At 34.4% G+C, this 21,315-nt stretch overlaps 1 protein-coding gene across 6 annotated transcripts; it reads right to left on the bottom strand.

Annotated features, from left to right (window-relative positions):
- Positions 1-768: 768 nt before the first annotated feature.
- LOC112567140 (carnitine O-palmitoyltransferase 1, liver isoform-like) lies at positions 769-20,253 on the bottom strand. 6 transcript variants are annotated; one of them, XM_025243698.1, is made up of 23 exons: positions 19,958-20,253; positions 18,600-18,823; positions 18,043-18,179; positions 17,482-17,656; positions 16,217-16,318; positions 15,849-15,986; positions 15,464-15,541; positions 14,760-14,867; positions 14,376-14,460; positions 13,512-13,626; positions 13,085-13,241; positions 12,418-12,465; positions 11,909-12,016; positions 11,543-11,568; positions 11,054-11,119; positions 10,502-10,507; positions 7,567-7,651; positions 7,062-7,226; positions 6,429-6,560; positions 5,344-5,532; positions 4,954-5,031; positions 4,480-4,572; positions 769-4,039 (listed from the first exon to the last, which is right to left on the bottom strand). In XM_025243698.1, the coding sequence occupies exons 2-23, from the start codon at positions 18,738-18,740 to the stop codon at positions 3,968-3,970; spliced, it is 2,304 nt and encodes a 767-aa protein (XP_025099483.1). In that variant the 5' UTR covers positions 18,741-18,823; positions 19,958-20,253; the 3' UTR covers positions 769-3,967. The 6 variants fall into 6 exon arrangements, with proteins under 6 accessions (XP_025099483.1, XP_025099487.1, XP_025099484.1 ...); XM_025243702.1 differs by having other exon boundaries at positions 18,600-18,700; XM_025243699.1 differs by having other exon boundaries at positions 20,069-20,253.
- Positions 20,254-21,315: the final 1,062 nt, after the last annotated feature.

Raw genomic sequence — 21,315 nt, 5'->3', positions numbered from 1 at the left:
TAAAGACTACAGAGTTTTTAGGTTTAATTTCAGTCGGTGCAGTAATGATGGGTTTTAGTTCTTCCATCCTTCCAAAAAATTTTCTCCATCTTGTTTGAAAATCCATCCACATTTGAGTTCACCACATAACATCCATCCAGCTTACCATCAATAATTTTCATCTCATTTTCCTCACAGTTATGCACACTGCTTTTTCTGCCTCTTAAGTCAACCACAACCAGACCCCCTACATGCCTTCTATCCCCCACAAGAACATGCTGATTTCTTGTTTTTATTTCTGGGTTTAAGAACCACAATTTTCCACCTCTAATTGCCAAGTTTTGCTTCCCCTCTTCAATTCTTTTTTTCCAACTCCTTCCTTAATTTTTTTAAAAATCAACCGTCTGTTATAATGAACATGTGAGATGTCACATTTTTACAGAACTCATATAAAGCTGCTCATATGAAGTTTTGAGTGCATGTGGGAAAGATTTAAAACAACTTGCAAAGCCTTACTAAACCTACCAAAATTCAGTCAAACTGTAAGACCTCATGATGGATGACATAAATGTAGGTAATATTTAAGAATTTATAGATCAACAGAACAGATACTACTGTAACGGATGTGAAAATGTTATTGAACAATCATCTGTGCAAAGGAAATTGTGTAAACATATGTGAAACACCGACATTCCCCTCCTCTGCGCCTACAAAAAGAACTGTCCATTCCAGGGAATGCACATCTGCCCATCCACCCTTGCACCCACATTATCACAGTTTCAAATAAAATGTTTTTTTAACATTTTTAATTCCATTATTCATTTGTATCAAAATGTCATGATTCTGGCGACTGAAGATAAAATAATGGCCATCTTTCACATCACATAGACAGGTTTCATGATAGTTATTCTGTTGCTACCATTTTGTGAATTGTAGCTAGAAGATTTTCACTAGCAATGAAACCATGGAGGATTACATTGTGAATACATTAAATTATTTAATCAGCAACTGCCACATTTGAATGCACATCAAAATCCAATCTGTGGCTTGTAAATAATTGTAACGAAGGTGTATATGCATATATACTTATCAGATAGATATAAATACTAAAAGATTCCATATACCATGCACCGAGCTGAGTCGTTGAACATCAAAAATTGTAAACACACACATGCATACATCCCCTCATGGGCACTCGGTAACATTAACAGTTTTATGATTTATGAGAAGACCATTTAATTGAGCTAGTATCTGTGCAGTAGTATTCTAGCTGCAACAAAGTACCCCATGACTATTGCTGCATGGTTTTTCCTGCTGTACTTGTGATTTGCATGTTGAAAACTTCACTATTGTGAAGGAATTTGAAATCTGAGGCTAGTCTGCTACACAGATAATCTACAGATCACTTGTTTGCTATCCCAAGTCTCTTTAAGTATGCAAGTTTCTCTAAATATATATATACACACAAATAATTGACACCATATATCATGCAGGTTGTCTTGGGCTGCATGAAGTTTTATTCTATCTTAAACATGAGGATACAACTGTGCTATAAATATATTCAAGCCAACTTGAGAGAAAGCTTTCTTTCCTCTTCACACCAAAGCCTGTTGTTGTTTATTACAAGACTGCATTTCCATGACTGATCACATATGGTTTCCTAGATTTTAATTTCTCTTTGTTTTCTCTCTTCTAAGTTCAATAAATCAGGGTATTATTCAGTAAACCATCACTGTCAACAGACTGCATTAGCTTCCAATCTGTTAACAATCACAAAATATTACAACACTCATAGATTTAGCTTATAGATATGTAGTTAAGTTTTCACTAGTTATTCTTTCACACAAATAATTTAGACAGATATGTACAGTAACTGGTTTCCAAATATAGAATAACATAAAAGGTAAAAAAAAAAACTTTCTACAACACAGCCAGATGAGCATTAAAGGGACAAAATGTATAATGGCAGCAGACTTTAAAAGAAGAGTAAAATGGAAAGAAAAGTTAAGATTTATTCTTTATTTTGTAGCAAAACTATCAAAAGATAGCTGCCAGTTTTCTTAGGAGGAGGGCTACTGGTACACAGTAACTGTCAGAACACCATAAAGACAATGTTTATTATGTCTGAGGCTGCATTTATCAGTTCCTACTTGTGGTCTTTAGGGAATAAGAATTGTTGTACCTGACACTGGTATGCAAAATTAAAATGACTCAAGGATTCTAATGTTTATAGTTACAAAAGGGTGGTCAATCATTTTGAGAACATTCCCCAACAACTCTGTCAAAGAAAATGTATATGCATACTGAACCTTCAAGATATCTTTAACATTATGCTTGCAGATACTCATGTTTTGTTCTTTGGACAGATCATCTGGCAACATCTGGAAAAAAAATTAGCCCTCACCAGAACTATTCAGTTACATATAAAGTGCATCACTGGATAAGGGTTTCATTTGAACAGCATTATCTTTTTGGATAATGAATGCACATCAACATGGTCATCCACAAGTCACCTTATTGAGTCATTCTTTGTCAATGCTAAACTTTTACCAGAAAATACCGATCTTTGTATGGTCGCTTTTTGTGAAAATAACAAATCATCAAATCCACATAAATATGTTTTCTAGTATACAGAAGGCATCACCGGAGCATCAAATTTCCACATAATTAGATTGTGTGACATTCTGGTCTCAGGCGAGTCTAAACAGATGTGAACTTTAATTAACCACAAAAGTCTTTCTTTGATAACAAGCAGACTTTTGGCCCAAATACAGTACACATAAGACTCATATGTAACTTATGAAACAATCTGCGACATTCTACTGAGCAGCTCTGTTGCACTGAATTTAAATCATAAAAAACACCATAGAAAACAAAAACAAAAAAAGAAACTTCCAGTACACTAATGCTGGAGAATCTTATTCAAACAACAATGTCTATACACATTTCTTAGGGCTTAACCTTGTATGGGAATGAATCCATCTTAAATGCCACTTGCAAATCTCATGCTGATAAAATGTAAATAGTGGTTCAAAACATCACAAGCATTTTCTTTTGGTCCTTGAAACCTTCACACATATTCTTCTAAATCAGTTACAGAATTTACTTCAGAAATTAATTTATTAATTAGAGACTTAATTCTTGAAAAAATTTATGCAGACATTTATGTAAGTATATATTTTTATGTTCTAGGTATTTTTTTCCTGCTAACATCAAGGTGTCACTTAAACTGCTGTCTTGAATTCTTGCAGTTAATATGTTATTGAAAAAGGAGTAGTTTCAAATATGTAATGCTATAAAAACAATCTCATCAATAATAATGCATTCAGGCTTATTATCAGTATCAACTGACACTCAAAACACAAATGATACAGCTGGATTTTGGAAACCAGAGATTTAGCCCTTCATGACAAACATTATTAATCCCTTTGATCAATTTTGATGGAGCTTATTCTTTCACTAAATGAAAGACTCATACAGTCATAATTAGGAATAATAATTTTCAATAAATTCTAACAGCCTTTTTAAATCAATGTTCTGGATTTTCTTAACATTTTTTTGCAAACTTAGGTTCAGAGAATAAATAACGGGTGATAGATTTACAGGAAAAGTCCTCTTAATATATATCAACATATGTGATCAATGACATGATGCTCTAACCTTTGACACAATCCTTTACACTGTACATTAAAATGATGAAGCAACCTTCCCATGTACTTTAAATATCAGGTTAAGTATGGGATAGGAAAAGGACCGGTAGAATAACAAAATATATATATATGTATATGTGAGACTGAAAAATACATAATGCTGCAACATAAGCTGAGAGAAAAAGTGTTAGTTGGTACCTTTAAACATGCTTACAGAGTTCTCATACAACAGTAACTTTGCCAAGCATACAAGTTTTGTCAAAGACTCTTCTCAGATCTGCCAAGGACTTTGCTTCGAGACCCAAGCCTGTTAGATTGCTTATTAAGAAGCTACGCTATCAATTTTTTTCAAAGATTCCTCTCAGATCTGCAAAGGCCTGTTTGATGAGGGATCCAAACCTGTGAGAATCCTGTAAATAATAAAATATGTCTATAAGACTAGTGAGATTTTTAAAAAAACATGAAAAGTTGATCTTCAATTTCTGGAAGGTCAATAATCAAGAAGACATCATATCTGTTAGATTTCTACATCTTTCTATGCTTCATTACGACAAATTAATGATTGTGGCATATTCCATTAACCCACTGGCCACTTAAAGTTTATTTTTAAAGTCTTTTCTTTAAATATGATTTTTTTACCACAACTTTATGATGTGGTTGTTTTAAAATCTAACCTTTTGGACTTTTGCAGAGTTATAACATTCCTTGCATAAGATATTTCTTGTAACAGATGCATGGTTAAAATTCAGTTAATAACCTTCTTTGCGGTATTATCAGACTAAGGTAAATCATCGCTACTGCAGTTTAAAATTGACCAAATATCTCCAAGAATGGTCAAGAAACTTTTTACCGTAGATGGACATGACTTCTTGCATGAGATATGGAAAAATATTGTGTCCTCTCCAGCAATTATGTACGATACACCATAGCCATCATCAGCGACCTACAGGCATATAACAAAATGACAAAAAATAAAAAGCCTCAATTTTCCATAGTAATGCTGCTGTAGTGCAAGAATCATTACAAGGAACTTTTTTATAATCTGACAATTATACACCTTGACATCCTTTGAAGTACTGGCATATAAATCATACAAGGCATACCATTTAAAATAGGCAGTCTTATTGAAAATTATGTTTCAAAGCATTGACTTTTAATATAAGAATTTTTCAATAAAAGCTTTTTTTTTCATTCCTAAACCTTGAGACACAGAATAAATTAAAAGAAAGTAATAAATCTGCATGAAATATATTGGTCACAGATAAAACTGCCATTTGAAAAATCTTTAAAGACCAAAAATAAAATAAAATTGGGAAACACATACTGGACCAAAGCCCCCTCCAGCACAAATCCTGTCTGGGTACTTGTGAAGATCTAGTTTGTCTGTCTGCTGGTGAGGTGTCTGCAAAAGTCCACAGGCAAGTCAGCTACACCATCAAGAAAGACTTTCACTAACACATTCTTTCAATTAAAATTCTTTTTGAACACAAGCAATTTGTGGAATTTAAATTTCCAGGTCTATTATGAGCATATCTGTTCCTAAGTTAACTGCAAACACAGAAGCTATAATATACCGTTGATGACACCTGCAGCTAGAGACAGCATTTACAAACAATCAAATCATTTAATACAACTTTCACTGTGAACAGGATCTTTGCTGGTAATGAAAATTAAACAGATGGCCAAAAGCAAAGGGATTTTTGCACTTTCCTACCTGACTTGTGGACAGTCTCCAAGGCTCACTAAGCACTTCTGCCAAAAAGGGGGAATCTTCTCCAACATACTTGGATGTTACATAGAGACAAAAGAGGTGGCGATCTATCCCCTTGCCTGTCATGGCATCTCGATACAAGTCCTGATGGGTATTAGCAGCAGCCTTTAGCAGGCGGATCAGCTCCTGCTTCTGAAAATAAAATCATATATCTGTTGACATCAATTCAAAAAAGGGATGATAGATAAAGAGACAATTCTAACATTTTAAAAAAGCAACTGGATTTGAATGCATTTAGTTTCGGTTGTTCATTGAAAGATGAAAAAGTAATTTGTCAGTAGATTGTAGGAGGAAAGACCATAGCATAAACTTATTTAATACTGTATTTTGGGAAGGGTTTTATTTCTTACATATGGAGATAAAGCGATCAATTAGTTTGGTCTTCTATACCTTTTAGCAAGTCCAGGCCTTGATCTTTGATATGCGATTTTCATAAAATCATTTTAAAAAATGAAACAGGAAGTTCAAAGTTAGGAGAAAGGAAACGTTTTCAACCCATACCATCATGAAATAGCACTTTCTAGTAAATCCAAAGGAAATGAAGTATATCAAATCATATTTCCAAAAAGAAAATTTTAATATATGCTTATGCACAACTGATGATTACTGCAGTGTTTAGTTTGGTATTTAGTATATTTTAATGGCTACAATCTATGTAGAAATAAACATAGCTTAAAATGTTGAAGAACAACTTAGTGTCAGAAATAGGCTCAAAAAGGAAGAAGAATCAATCGCTAACCATCTTTGGGTGTACATTCATGTCAACGTCATTTTTAGAAAGAAAAGACAATCAGAAAACTTCAAATCTTCAAAGGGGCAATATGTATTTGTCCAACCTGGACTCAAAGAGTTAAAATTGCCAAATATTTGAATAAAACAAAAAAGATTTCTTACTGTCTTCATAACTTGGTGAACCTTTTCAAAACACTACCTTCAAAAACAGCAAAGTAAAATATGCGTCATCAAAAGTGTTCTTATGAAAATTGAGCTTATGGTAATATACAAAAATACCTATTACAGATTCTTACATCTGCTTTTGCTTCCATGGCCTTTACAAAGGCACAGGTATCTTTTGTGCATGAACGCACTGTTTCTGTGCGTCCCTCCCGAAACAGACGTGTCATTGATGATTCATATGTAAGGCAAAATTTGCCAGCTGACTGCACATCACAGAAAATATTAAGTAAAAAATGACTTAATAACATAATGACAGTATCAACTTTTCTCGAAAGTTCATTAAAATTTGCCGCTAGTCAGAACTCGAACAAGAGGGCAGAATTTTCCCATAATAATGAAAATATTTACTCAAAAACAGGCCTTAAAAGAAGAGGTTTCAAAGCTAGTTTTGTTAACGAATCAAAATGCAAAGTGAAAGAAATCTGAAGAACAGATTCTGGACAGATAACTTAGGAAAACTGCATAGCTACTAGTCCAATACTGTATGTAGCAACATGTATTGAAAGTCAGAAAGAATGTGTTGCATTCATCGCACAATCAGTCAGTTAAAGATTTAATACAGATGCAAGTGAAGACAAATTACTTGACATGAACTGATGTTTGCATGTAAACGTGCATTCAACTGAACAGCAACAGCACACAAAAAAACTAAGAATTACAGCAACACAATGTAACAACACTGAGAAAAGTAGTTGGACAATGACCCTGTAGTATGCAAGTTGCAGAACCAGCTGTATATAGGCATCAGGTGAGACTTTACAAGTTTTAATGAATCCCTTGCCATATTCCCTGAACATCATGATATGCAAGTCCACATCTTCACACAACTTCTCAGCAAAGAACCGACTTGACTCTATTAGGTCAAGGCACTGAAACATGCACGCATGAATAATTTCTTTAATGAAGATCAAATAGAAGCACCACTTCTCACATTAAATAATATAAAGGTGAAGTTTTGCATAACTTTATGGCCTTCCCATGCTCAGGCTTCTTAACTTATCCAGTTCTCTGCCAGATGCACACTCTGCTCTGTGTATTCAAACACTTCTACTTATTTCTGCATGGAAAGCTTGTTATTATCTCTGTTAGCTAGAGATCATAAATACCGGACAGCTACTTTCTGGAAATCATGCAAGAATCATGCATGTTAAAATAAAAAATTCACAATCCCACTCTCAAACACAAGAGAACACAGTGACAGATACTAACGGGCTTGGGGAACTCCCATTCCAAGCGGATTGGATTAGGAGGAGGTCCTTCCAAGACACCATTACAGCGTCCATCATGCCTGTATCTGAAGATTTAAACACCATTAGTCTGTGATTAGCTCTAAAGACATACTTTCTGTACAACATTACTGATAATTTGATTTTCAAGCAAGGGAGAAAAATGGCCATTGAGCAGGATAAATGAGAACACAATGAAGACAAAACAAAACAAAAAAACAAAAACAAAAAAAAAAGAAAAAGAAAAAGGAAAGTCTTGTCAAATATAACCCAAAGGGAACAAAGACAAACATCCATAGGGGTAAAGGGTTTGGGTAGGTAATAACTGTGGAAATGAAATACAAAATATGTGGACAGAAAAGTGTAAAGAGGCAAGAAAATGTAATGTGGTACATGTATCACATACATATAAGTCCCTTTCAGTAAATGCATTACCAAACTATCATGATCACAACAATTTTATAAAGTCACTTCTTTTGCAGCCCTAACAGATATTTTTGCATTAACTTCACCATAGAGAGCTTTTACTTTCTACCAAAAAAAAATTGATTTCATATTGCAATTTTCATATTTTAAGATAAACCGCATACTTCTTAATCTCAACAAAATTTGTTGATAAATAAATGAAACGTATATGTGAAAAACAAACAACTCATTTTTTTTATAAAAATTATCATATAGCAAACCACACTCAAATATGAAATTAAAAAAAGAGAAGCCACAAATCTATAAAAGTTATAGCTGGTAGATGTAGCGAGACAACTGGATGGAGGATAAGGTGAGGGCAACAGAATGAAAGGTGTGCCGATAGAGACTAAGAAAGAATGTGTCAAAATACATATAAAACTACAGCAGCCAACATGAATGATATTACTGCCACTTTTAGATAAAGATTTTTTTAAGTTTTAGCAAAAAAATTACTAAGATGACTAAGTATAATGGTTTTTCCCAAGGTATTAACTGATTCATCCCTGTGTCTTATTCTTCACTCAAGCAGAGGATCCAAAATTAAGCTCAACACAGTAAACACATCACAAAAATCTTTGCTGTCAATTGCAATTGTAACTTGATTATTGTGTACCATTCTTGCTCATATCTTAAGTCCAATATAAGGTTTTGTCCCCCTGCATATCCTTGTAGATCTATACAATTGTTTACAAATTTGCTGAAGACCAAAATCAATTCTTCATTTATGCAAAATTGAAGGTTGTTGAATGCATTCAACCAAGCAGCATGAGCACATTCATCTAAGAGTTTAAGTTTAAACCTACCAGAATGAAATAAAGGACTTAATCAAATAATTCCTAATAGCCCACTCTTTATCATTGCTTCATTCAAAATGCTTCATTGGTGTTTCCTCCTTTTCCCATTATCTCTCCCTCCCTTTGCTTCTATCGTCTGCATCCATGCTACTGTATTTGTTATGGTGCTCTTTTATTCAGTTATCGTCTACCTACTGTAAAAAATATCTACTCATGTTTCTCTATTTCTGAATATACCACGAAAAATGATAAAATGTCAGAATATTAAGAAGACAAAGAAATGCATGCTGAAGAAATTTCAAACAGAAACACATATGCATGCATTCTATCATTTTAAAATAAGTAAAGCACATATTTTATTCTAATTAGAGGCTACTGTTGTGAACATGTCACAGAAAACTGAAGCATGAGATCAAACCCTCAAACCCCATAAAAGTTTTTTGCTTTTTTGAAAAATGGTTAGCTTTAATAAAGTTTATTCATGCCTAAGCCACTCAGATCAAGTGATAGTGTCAAGGTCAAAAATTTTTTAGTTTCTTCAGATATTAGCTCTGCTTAAAACTGAAGATGAAGCAGGGAACAATAAAGTGTTGGAGTAGCCATGAACTGTGCGATAGGGAAAAATATGTTGCATTTGCCTAAACTGTGCAGACAGTGTAAAGTGCAGGGTGAGACTAATGCAGGCTTTCAATGCCAGATGCTTCACTAACAAAAGAGACAACTGCAAAACTTCCAGTTGTTAAAAAATACTCCACTCCTGATAGTGGCATTATTATCATGGCTTGGCATAATAAACTGGACAAGTAATGCTGAGCAATTAGTCAACATGTTGCTGGGGAGGAGGGGGGGTGGGTCTTTGACTCTTTTGAAATGTTGAAGAATTATAATTTGCAGCAAAAGTTAGCTGATTTGCATCTCCCCTGCAGTATCACATTGTGTTAAGTGTAATTAGAATTGTGCAAAGGTACAGATAAGTATTTGTGGACATAATGCCACAGTCTAGATGTGAATAGGACACAATGGTCTTCGAAAGTTCTTTTTTCACACCAATATCTCTTATTTCTTTCATAGCATTCTTGGGTTGTTCTGTGTTGCATTATTCTTGCTCTTTTGTATGTTTCTTCAGGCCTGCCTGCAAATGTGGGCCTGAGAAGTATAACCACTGCTCTAATTTTGAAGCGCTCAAAGCTTTAGGATAATGCATTTTATAAACTTTGTATTATTATTGTTACAAATAATTTTTAGTACTGGAATAGCATGTTTAGTCAGATGGTTCATTTGTGTAATGTCATCAAGCGTTTGTGAGAATCCGCACTTTATTGTCAATGCATTTGTTTTACAGTGACAAATACTTTGCCACTAACAGGCTAAGTGCATACTTGATGCTACCTCAGCATGCAAGTTGCTGGCCAGTTCCCATTCTGGTGTTAGTCTTTGCCTAAGGCAAGCAAAAATGTTCCAAAAACAGAACTATAAACAAAAACTGTTACTAGTCACATTCTCATTATTAAGCAAATAATTAGGTTTGGGTACATACACAGCCACCGGTTAGATCAAATGATTTACATGCACCCACAAAGCTGGCAGCCACAATACAAAATAAATCCACCAGACTATGCACATTTGTCTTACAGAAAAATGAAGACTGACACTTACATCTCTCTGTCAGTAAAGCAAATGAGTCATTAATGATAGGCATTTCAGAATTAACTTAAGAATTAACTTAATACTTTTTCATTATCTACAAATAGAAAATGGTCAGTTCACTTCAGCATTTTATCAAAAAGAAGTCTTGCTTTGTAAAATGAATTATACCACTAGTCTCGTACAGTCTGGACAAAAAACAACCAACCAGGAAATTTAACTAAAGGCATACACATCATGCTTTTAATCAAGTCATGCTTCTGAACAATCAATACTTAAGTTGCATAAGATTTAACAAATTATGAACCTAATGTTTAAACACAACATTTTTTTACAAGCTCTTTGCCTGTAAATATCTGCTTGTGATTTATCTTGAATCTAATTGCCTTGCAACTGATGCAAAACTTGCAAATAAACTGTTGCTCGGAATATTAAAAGAAAATTAATTTCAATATGTGAAAAAAATATTAATATCACCTCATGCAGGTAAAAAGCTTGAACATGTAAAACAAGATTGGTATTTTCTTTTTAAATGCTAACACAAACAGCTCAATGGATATTTACCCGAGAGTAAAGACTTCATCTGTGATGGCATACTCCCATAAATGTGCCATGATTGGCGCATCAGCCCTGAAAAGTCATGGAAACAGCATGAACAAGTTGCAAAAGCATATACATTTTCAGCAAATGTGAGCAGTTTTCACTGTATTCTGCAGTTTTTCACTGTCTCCTCCAAATATCTGCTGGCATAAGCATACATAAAGTGCATCCGTTATTAGTTTTAGCAAAATATCACTTTGATGTCAAATACCAAACATATTGCAATAAAAAATAATGTAACAGCACAGGATTAAAGAGATGTTGAATGAAGCCAAAATCACTTAATATTTCTCTAATAGATTTATATAGCTCAAATATTTAACTTTATTATCAGATGTTTAAAAGATGCCTGAGGCAGTGTCCATTAACATTACTTTTATATAAAGTGACAACTAAGACATTTCTAAATTCTCTTCTTGAATGCCATTGCATAATCATTAACATCTTACTTACCATGAATGCTCAGCATTGAAACCCACCTGTACATACAAAACAAGAAGTAATTCAATTTACAATACAAAGTGATGGAAAATTCTTTTTGCTATAACCAATTTTAGATCAAATGTACATGCTTATTAAACCAAAAGAAGCTTCCTTCAGCCAGTTTTGGTGATTTCTTACTAACTGCTATGGTGACCTTTCTTTGATTTCTTATCTTTGCTGTTGTTTAAAGAGCAAATGACCATCTGTTGGCATGAAATAAAATGCAGCAAGTAAATGCCTACTTCATCAATTGCAGAAGCCATCAATTACAATCTGAAATCATTTTCTCAAAATACCCTCAAAACTTAAAGTAGTTCAAAAATGCTTTCAACTTACACGGCCATTAGGGCACACAACCAAAGTGAAAGACTTGTCAAACCAGCGATCATATCCCTTTCCATGAAGCATGGCTTGACCATACCGATCTAGTGCAGTGGGGTCATCCTGCAGACACAATGTATGGCATTTCTGGTTATGTTTTATTATATATAATGTCATCATAGATGATAACATGAGTCTTATTTTCTGAAGGCTTGAAGCAAATTGGAAGTGTTAAACCATGAACAACTGACAACAATAACAAAAAATGAACATATCAAGAAGTTTGTAGTAAAAGAGTGGAATTTTCCCTTTGAGTTCTGTAATAAGAATGTATTTTAATAACAAAAAAAAATGTGAATTAACAACATAATGCTTGTAATAATCAGCCTACAGTAAAAACACCAACAGCATTTAAAAAAATTCTTTAAGTAAGCACACATCTGCATATCTGGAAAAAGTTGAAAACATTAAATTGTGACAGCTGATGATGCAAGACTATTTTCACAGAGCAAACAGCTACTCACGGGACAATAGTCCTGTTCTTCGGTGTCCAGACTGAGCACAAAAGCAGCCTGTTGAAGATATACATCAGGAAAATGTAGTATTTGTTAGATGTGTGTAAAAGGTGATAAAACATTGTGTTGTGCCAAAAATCTATAACAATTCACTTGAAACATTCCTGTTATGGTGTGTGCAATACAATCTAGAAGAACTCTAAGGCATGAAAATGATGAGAAATAATTGAAAAATTAAAATATACAAAAACAAGCAAGAAGGAGCAGGAGAAAATCTAAAAAATGTGTTCATGGAAGAAATGCTTCAGACTAAAATTGACATAAATATCTGAAAGTTTACAATAAACAAACCAGCAAATGGTGTACCAGACAATGGTAGATTAGCAAATAAAAATGAGAGTTGCTCAAAATATTAAACTACAATGTGTAGTGCACAAAGCTGATCTACATCATATGTTTTAAATAAATTTTTTTCAGAGACCATATTATATGGGGTGATGGATGGGCCCATCAAATGATATAAATTGAGTGACAAAACTTAACATGTCAACATCTGTCACAAACATCCAGTCTCATTTATTCAAAGGCTTTTCAAGAATTTAAGACTCGTCATTAACTTTATTCAAGCACTTTAAAAAATATGCAGTCTAGCAGAATATAAAAATGTGTCCCCTACCTTTTCTATGGCATCTAAGGAAGCCTTGTTTTTTCCTTTTGAAAAGTACTCTTTGCGTGCTTTTGCCCAGGGCACTCTCTCTACAGCTGTGAGAGCTGCCAGATGCTCCTCCCCAGGTGCTGGTGGGGAGTCATCATCAAGGATACGCTGAATCATTCTGTGCATTAAAATTAATGCTAGCAATAGCATGACACGAGCTATCAACAATCAGAAACAACATCTAGATATTCTAAAGACATAAAACTCATCACTCATTCTTAACCTCATAAAATGAGGTTGGATACACAATGAAATTTCTCAAGCCCCCCCAAAAAAAACCAGTAAACCTGCTCCACATTGGAGTAGAATAACCAGCAGTTATGGCGCCTTTTACAAGTGGCCAAGTATTAATTATGTCGTAGCAACTACTGAAAATTTGTTTACACACGTCTCTATCTCCACTGGCTTGAGAATGCGCCTTTTGTGACGGATGTACATCTTGAAGTAGCGGCCTTTGTGATACACAGCAATATGGTTTGAATCCTTCAGATGCATTATGGTATCTGGTAAAGATAGAGTTTAAATGGTTTTAATATTGGCAAAACATGATTAGTCAAGCACAAAAGAGGCAACTTATCTGTGGAAATTTCTTACAGGGACAAGAATTGAGCTAGATGGTTTGCCACTTTTTTCATGGAGCTTACAAAAATTACTACAGAAGTGGCAGTATTTTAGTTATGCCAATGCTAAATCTAACTACACCTAGAAACCCCCCCCTCTTGGGTAACCTGCCAGTCCCAAGCTCAGATGGAGGAGGGTTGGGCATGGGGCTAACAACCCCACCCAGTAAAACAATCCTGCTACAGAAACCGCAAATGCTGCGGCCCTATGCTCCACTGGGGGGTGAAAAGCGATAAGAAGAAGAATGCTAAATCTACATCATAGGCTGAGCATTTATTCTTGTAGTGAACTCTTGCCAGCCAGTGTTAAGAATCCACCATAAATGCCATCTTGCCACTGAAGAAAAGTATTTCTCTTTATCTTCCATAAGTATTATGTTATCTCTAATGGTTTGTTATTCAGTGGTCTTGAAAAACTATAGCCTCATAGCCTCTATGGTCTTGATAGAACAATTTCACAACTCACAAAGTAAAATTCTAAAATGAAATTTGATTTTTTAAAACTTACTTAAGTTTGATACTTTTTTTATAAAATGAAATGAATTTTACAAATTTCATAAACAGTTTAAATCAATCAAGGTAACAATATCAGAAACCAGTTGTTTTTTTGTGGGTTTTTTTTTTTAATTTACCAGTCTCAATGCCTGGGATGCGTGTTGTGTTGAACAGTCTCTCATACTGGGCTGAGCACAGAGGCACTGTCTTGTTCAGCAAGATCTGAAATACACACACAATAGTCTGAACACAGAATACTCAGCTTTGTATTAAGGTTGTTTCTTCCCAAGTTTGAATTTCATAATCATTCTTCAGCTGCTCATAATGCTTGTTGATACTATCTTAATTTGAGAGCACTAATAAGCATTAGAGCAAAAACACGAATCCATTGAGCCTATTTTCATTACAACTTGGATCTTAGATCCTGAAAACCCACACAAATGAACAGACACAAATGACACTATGAGGATCCTTCATAAGAAATGAAGTTACCGATAAAAGTGAAAAGAAAAATCACACACTGGTTTCAGCTCTTCACGATCCACTTCTCTGCGACACTTAAGCATGATGCAGATGATGTTGGCTGCCCGTGATGCTTGCTGGTTTGTTGGCTTCACTAAAACAGCATCCTAATAAATAAAAAAATGCCCAGTTGCTTTCTCCAATTCCTTCTTTTTCATTGCTCAAGTGAAAAAGCATACAAAGGATGCAACAAATAAAAAGGATGCATGTGTTCGTGTAAAAAGGAATAGTAGGAAAAAATCTACATCTGCCTGCATCATAGGTTTCTGTTGTCTGTATGTATGCATGAGAGCAAGACAGGCAGACAGACAAAGAAAGAGAGAGTGAGTGAATGTTGAAATATTTCCTAATTTAAGATTTTTAAAAGAAAGTAGAGAGACTGAAAATTCTGCAATAAAATTTGTAAAAGGTCATTTTTAAAAATGATGTGTACCTACATGCTATTCTTTTTTTCAAACGATAGGCTCTTTACACTAACTGTTATATCATGTGTAAACTATCAAAATCTTAAACCTAAAAAACTAGCAAATTAAAATAGAAGACAGCCATCAGAGTTACAAATATATATGGGCGCTTGAACTTTGTGTATGCATCTGTGTGTATAGTGCTTGATGGTACCCACATATTTGTATTTTAAAGTTATCATCCTGCTATGAAAGAAAATGTGACTATAACAACTGAAATGTATGTCTTGAATGCTCACAATCCCATAAAAGTTACTGTTGATCATGATTGGTGACCGGCCATGCAAGTAGACATACTCCTCCCACCAGTCTGTAACCTGCATAACAAAGGCTGTCTTGTACTTCAGTGTACATTTTACTTAGTTTTACGTATTTGCATGTTTAGAACAAAAATGGCCCTACAACATACAATTCATGGCTTTAGGCAACAAAGCAATTATATGATTTCCCATGATTTACAATTTCTTAATTCTATTTGTAAAAAGCAATCTGGGGACCGAAGGTGATGCCAGCATCCACCTTGAAGAAGTGCTATCAAAAGGAGATGTCTCCATCAGGTAAATAATTACTTACATTATTGAAAGAAATCCTCAATCATTGTTATTTCTGCTATTCCTAACTTACATAATTGGTTGCCCACCAGGATTTGAGCACAAGATATCGCTGAAGCTTTTTGCCAAGACCATTCCCAAACTCCTTTGCCAGTTTTTCCATGCGTGCATATTGCTGGTCACCCATCAATGGTCGCACAGATTCAAGGTACTGTTCCATTAAACACACACAGATAAACCACTATTCAAAATGTCTCCGAGTTCAAAGCATACATATTCATGAAGAATATATCATCTACAGATTTATTTCTTGAACTTAAGCAACAGACAAATAAAAATACTAATATGAGTCTTCGCAGGATTTAATTTTTAAAAAACATAAAACTGATGCAATCTTATTTCATTTTACCTATGATATACTTATTAACTGATGTTACTCACCCTTTTCAAAGTATCTTTCAAAGCAGGTACAGGAAGTTTAGGAAGAGAAGCCTGGTAGCTGTTCAGCATGGGCTTACGTCCACCAAACATGCGAATCATCATCTGCAAAAGACAAAGTTATTTTCTGAGGTTGGAGATTACTAGAACTAAAACTAAGTGCCTTGAGGCGCAATATGGTGAAGCGAAAAATCTGGTTTAGAACACTTAATGAGGGAAACAGATGAAGATGGATTTGGAAGGTGGGAATAAAGTATTTTATAAGGCATCTGATTCTAAAATATCACACCTCTTCATTTTGTATATCAGTGATGCAATAAATGTTTCTTGGATGCAAGACTAGGCAAAGTATGGGTTTCAAAATGGAAAAGATGACGAGTCGTATCACACAAATCAATATGTCATCACAGTTAAAACAGTTTCTGGAATAAAAGTCTTTATTTGAAATATTGTTTGCATCAGCGCAACTGACAACAAAGTCCACAAATTATCTCTATTTTGTTGTTGTGAAATCTGTAATTCACCACAGCCATCATTGTACCCAGTAGCAACTAGCAAGTGTTCTACACAGTTATTCTGATATAGATAGGGTTGTGAGTGTGTGTGTTTGCAAACAAGGGCTTCTTGCTGACCCTTGTAACATGCTGTCTCCATGCTTAATTCTAATCCAGCAAATACTAAAAACAGGTGTTACACAATTTAATCAGCTGATGACAAATGTCCTTAAAATCTATTAAAATGTTGGAATCTAGATTTAATAAAGGAGTGTCACAGTTGTGAGCTGACAAAAGCAAGAGTTTAGTAACAATTTTTATTCCCATAATTAAATAAGCTGACACAGGACAAATGGTTTCTAATTACTAGCTGAATTTGTTTTATTGTCTTCTTCTGTTTGTCTGACTTGCTTGATTGCATTCTGTTAATCACAAACACATTTCAATTTTCTTTTCATTGTTATTTTTTTAATCAGGTTTTTTTAAAAAATATATTTGTCCTATGTCCATTTCTTTGAGTATTTGCTTCTTTCAAACATAGTTCTTTCTAAAGTGCAATGAGCATATTTACATAATCTTCATTTTCATCATCATTATTATTATTATTATTTTCATTAAGCTAGGGCTTATTAAGGCTGTTATCCTAATATTTCATCTTAATCAGTGATCCAGTTAGAGCTTACTAAACCTGGGGTGTTACACATGTCCAAGTTACAAACCAGAACCTATTACACGTCAAGCTTTAAACAATTGGAATAAGACTAATGTACTTACAACCCAAAGCTTAGTTTTGATAGAAAACCTGCCATGCAGTTCGTACATCCAGCCATGGTAGGTAAGAAGAAGCCGCAGAAAGTATTTGATGATTATGATGATCAAGATCCATAGCAGCGTGCCATGCAACAAAGTGCTGAGGTACTGGCCTACTGAAAAGGAGTAGCTATTTATCCTGAAATGCACAAAAAGTGAATAAAATAAGAGGAAAGCAATTTTGGTACAAGTACTCCTTTAACAAAGTAAGCAGTGAGTGCAATCAGTACTTGCATATGTGCAAGCACTTATGCATGAAAAAAAAACACACACACATGCTTGCATTCATTAACAGCATCATCAAATTAACTTTTTAAAATATGTCAATATCTGAAAATTATCATTTTTAAAAAAAGCGTGGAGATATGTACACAACTGATTATACTAAATGCATACAAATGTAGAAATCTTGTTAACATTCAGTAACAATGTTCACATAGCTTCTGCTAATAAAATCTGTTTAAAACAATAATGCTGAAAAAATTTACTTGTTTATTCAATTATTGCTCATAAAAAAGCACTAACACAGGTGTGTGCATGTGAAGAAGACCAATGAGTCCACAGGACGGATCCCAACCTGCCAGTTTCAAACCCAGCATAAGAGTGACTGTGAATAACCAGGATATAGGAGAGGCAGGAAACACCCCATTTCGGAAATTGTTCTGAAAAAAAAAAGCATGTACCAGAATACACATAAGTAGTTTTCAAAACTTTTAGTTATTGCTGAAGTGCAATGTCTCAGATATTTTTAAATATTTCTTATTCCTTGGAATCAACATTCACATGCTGAATTCTCAGACAAATAAAGGTTGCAAGACATAAAAAGTACAGAAACATATCAGCTCTGCCAATTACTGAACCCTATAGTTGTACAGAGTAGGGAAATACAAACTGAGGTACAGTACATCTAAAAGTTTCAGAGGTGGATAATTTATTAATATTCAGGGAGGAATGACTAACAGTTATAGATTTATAGATGATAGAATAATATTCAGAGATTACTAATATACTTATCTTTAAACAAAATGTAAAGCACATGTTGATAACCACCACCCCACCAAAAAAACAACATGAAAACAAACCTTCCATTTTCCTATACGCTTTTTCCAAGAAAGAACACCACTCTCCCATACAGCATGAAGAGCTTCATGGTTGAGCTTTACATCAACACCCTCAGGTGTGACTGTGAATGAGAAGGCAACTGCTGAATGGGCTTCTGCCATGCTAAAGAATCACAACTTTATAAAATGCCTGTCATGAAGGTCTTCTAATGATCAACTTTCACCTGCAAATTTAGTGTTTGCCACTGAAAATAAAAAGAATACATTGCAGGAAAATATTACATGAATTATGGCAAACAAAGCAAACTTTAAAAAATATCTGCAATACGTCTTGAATAGGGAAAAGTAAAAGAATGACAAATTATGATTAAAATGTCTTCTCTCCTCTAAAAAAATATTTTATAAAACTAAATGTTGTCATTGTTACAGATAATTTCCTGTATTAAATATAAAAATGTGCTGAATATGTGTGCCTTATCCATAAAACATAATAGAAAGTTCACTATTAAATTAAGCATCCGGCTGGAAATAATGGCCAGAAAGAAATATATAATCCAAAAGAATAACATATTTTGCTTAAAGCCATCTGAATGATTATCTCTTGTTTCAGCCAAAAGTGAACAGAGATCAACATATCCCGCATTAAATAACACTTCATCAAGTTAATGTTAAATAAGTATTTTTTTCATTTAAACTTTACTCAACCATACACCAACACCATAAACTTTTTAATTTTGCTGAAACACTTTTATGCTTCTCATCACTTCTTCATTTCTCTTGGTTAGGTAGAATAATTATTTATTCTTTCAGTGCAAACTATTTTATCTCATGTTATATACGCTTTTCACAAAAATGTTAGCTGTTGCAAGGGAATGAATCAGCGAATGAACTTGAGTAAGGAGAGCAGTCAATGTTAAAAAAAAAAAAAAATCAATGAAAACACAATGAAACGATCGATAGTTGTCTTATCTGACGACAAATGAATGAAGCAAAAGTCTCGCATATGCTTGCCAGTTAATGTGTTTCATAACAATTAATGGCGCTCGTTGTTGACAACAACACTTTGTACAGTTATAGCAACGGAGTAATTCCGAGATCTGCCGAGATCTTTTGTGCATATATATCTTCCGTTTCTCCTTTCTTTCACTTTTAACAATTACAGTAAGTGTACATGCGATGATACATAAAACAATCAGACACGGAAGAGAACGCTCAATGCATCTATTTATATTTTCTGTGTTGGTTGTATTATTCTAAGTAAATATATACATATCCGTCTTCAGTTGCATTTCGATCACTGCTGTATTTGCCTGTATACCGCATTTCAATATCTGATGATGTAATATTCTTTAGCGACAAAGCGCAGAAGTAATCCTTACCAGTTCGTCAAGGATGTCTTGGCCGCAGTCTATCGTTATTTTTTTTTCGGTTAATTTTTTCACTTCATAGTTTCCGTATTTTATGGAAATGAGACACACGAAGGCCCTTACCAGTTTATGACATGGAGATTAGCAAAACCAAAAATTTAGTAAACTACTTCTTCACTGAAGGTACACTGTGCTTCTTCCGTCCACCGTTAACTAGTCGGGGATTACAAGGATATATTTGTCCCGCACATTATTTGTACACCACGGGGCAAAGTCCAAGTGCACCTTACCATTTTGCGCGAAATTTAGTGAACTCGTCAGCTATTGGACAGAAAATCGAGTAGTCGTGCAAAGGGCATCGTTCGTGTTTTTTTGTGACAGAAGAACTCTAACGAAGCAGACGACGTGGTGTACTTGATTCCTGGGTTGCTCGTGCGCAGTGTTCGCTTGCATTTGGCGCAAACAAACAACATACCGTTACAGATACTGGGATAAATTTGCCACGTCGTATCATTAATCATCTCCTTCTGTTCTCACTCTCTGTCTTTCATTCATTCTCTCTCTCTCTCACACACACATGACAAATCTTTATTATCGAGGGTAACAGAATAAACCAGTGTTATATGTTTTTTTACATCTAGCCCTCAATCTACGGAAAAACACACTGAAACACTATATTACTATATAAAAAAGTCACAGCAATAAAATAAGAGGGAAAATTATATTATATGAACAGAAATTTGGAAAGGAAAGACAGAGAGAGAGAGAGAGAGAATGGGAGATGGAGGTACTAATTATGACCTTTGACTGCACTATTATTGCATCAATACACCCCAGCAGGGACTCACTTGAAGTACTCAAGGTCTGATGGAGATCGACAACACACAGATTGGACTTTGACTCGAGTATTGCTTTGATCGTACGTCGCTGCAAATGTCGCCAGTTCCCGACCACACCTCCAACATATATACTTATCTTCAAATGTTCAGCGGTCGTCGTGCAACAACAAGAAATCTAATTTAAGACAACAACATTTTTATTTAGTTTTATGTGACATGGGGACAATTATGATACCAGCTGTAATTGTGATTACCTATCCATGTATGGTGTGGAATTTCTTTATAATCGACTTCGTTAAATTCTGAATATATTGACCACTATATATTGGACCTTTTTATTCTCAAAGTGTTGGATTTCTTACCATTAAGAGCACCAATAACTGAAATGGCTTTAGATTCAATAAGTAGTAATCACCACTATGATTGATAACAACCACCGAATTCGATTGTGTCTGCTATATATATATAAGACCGAATAACTACCATTCGTATTAAACTTGACAGTAAATAGAAGTTAGGGTCAAAGGAGGT

The sequence above is a fragment of the Pomacea canaliculata genome, linkage group LG6 (genome assembly GCF_003073045.1).
Source record: "Pomacea canaliculata isolate SZHN2017 linkage group LG6, ASM307304v1, whole genome shotgun sequence".
Classification (NCBI taxonomy): Eukaryota; Metazoa; Mollusca; class Gastropoda; order Architaenioglossa; family Ampullariidae; genus Pomacea; species Pomacea canaliculata.
Note: the sequence above shows the minus strand (reverse complement) of the source record. Positions and strands in the feature narration are given on the sequence as shown.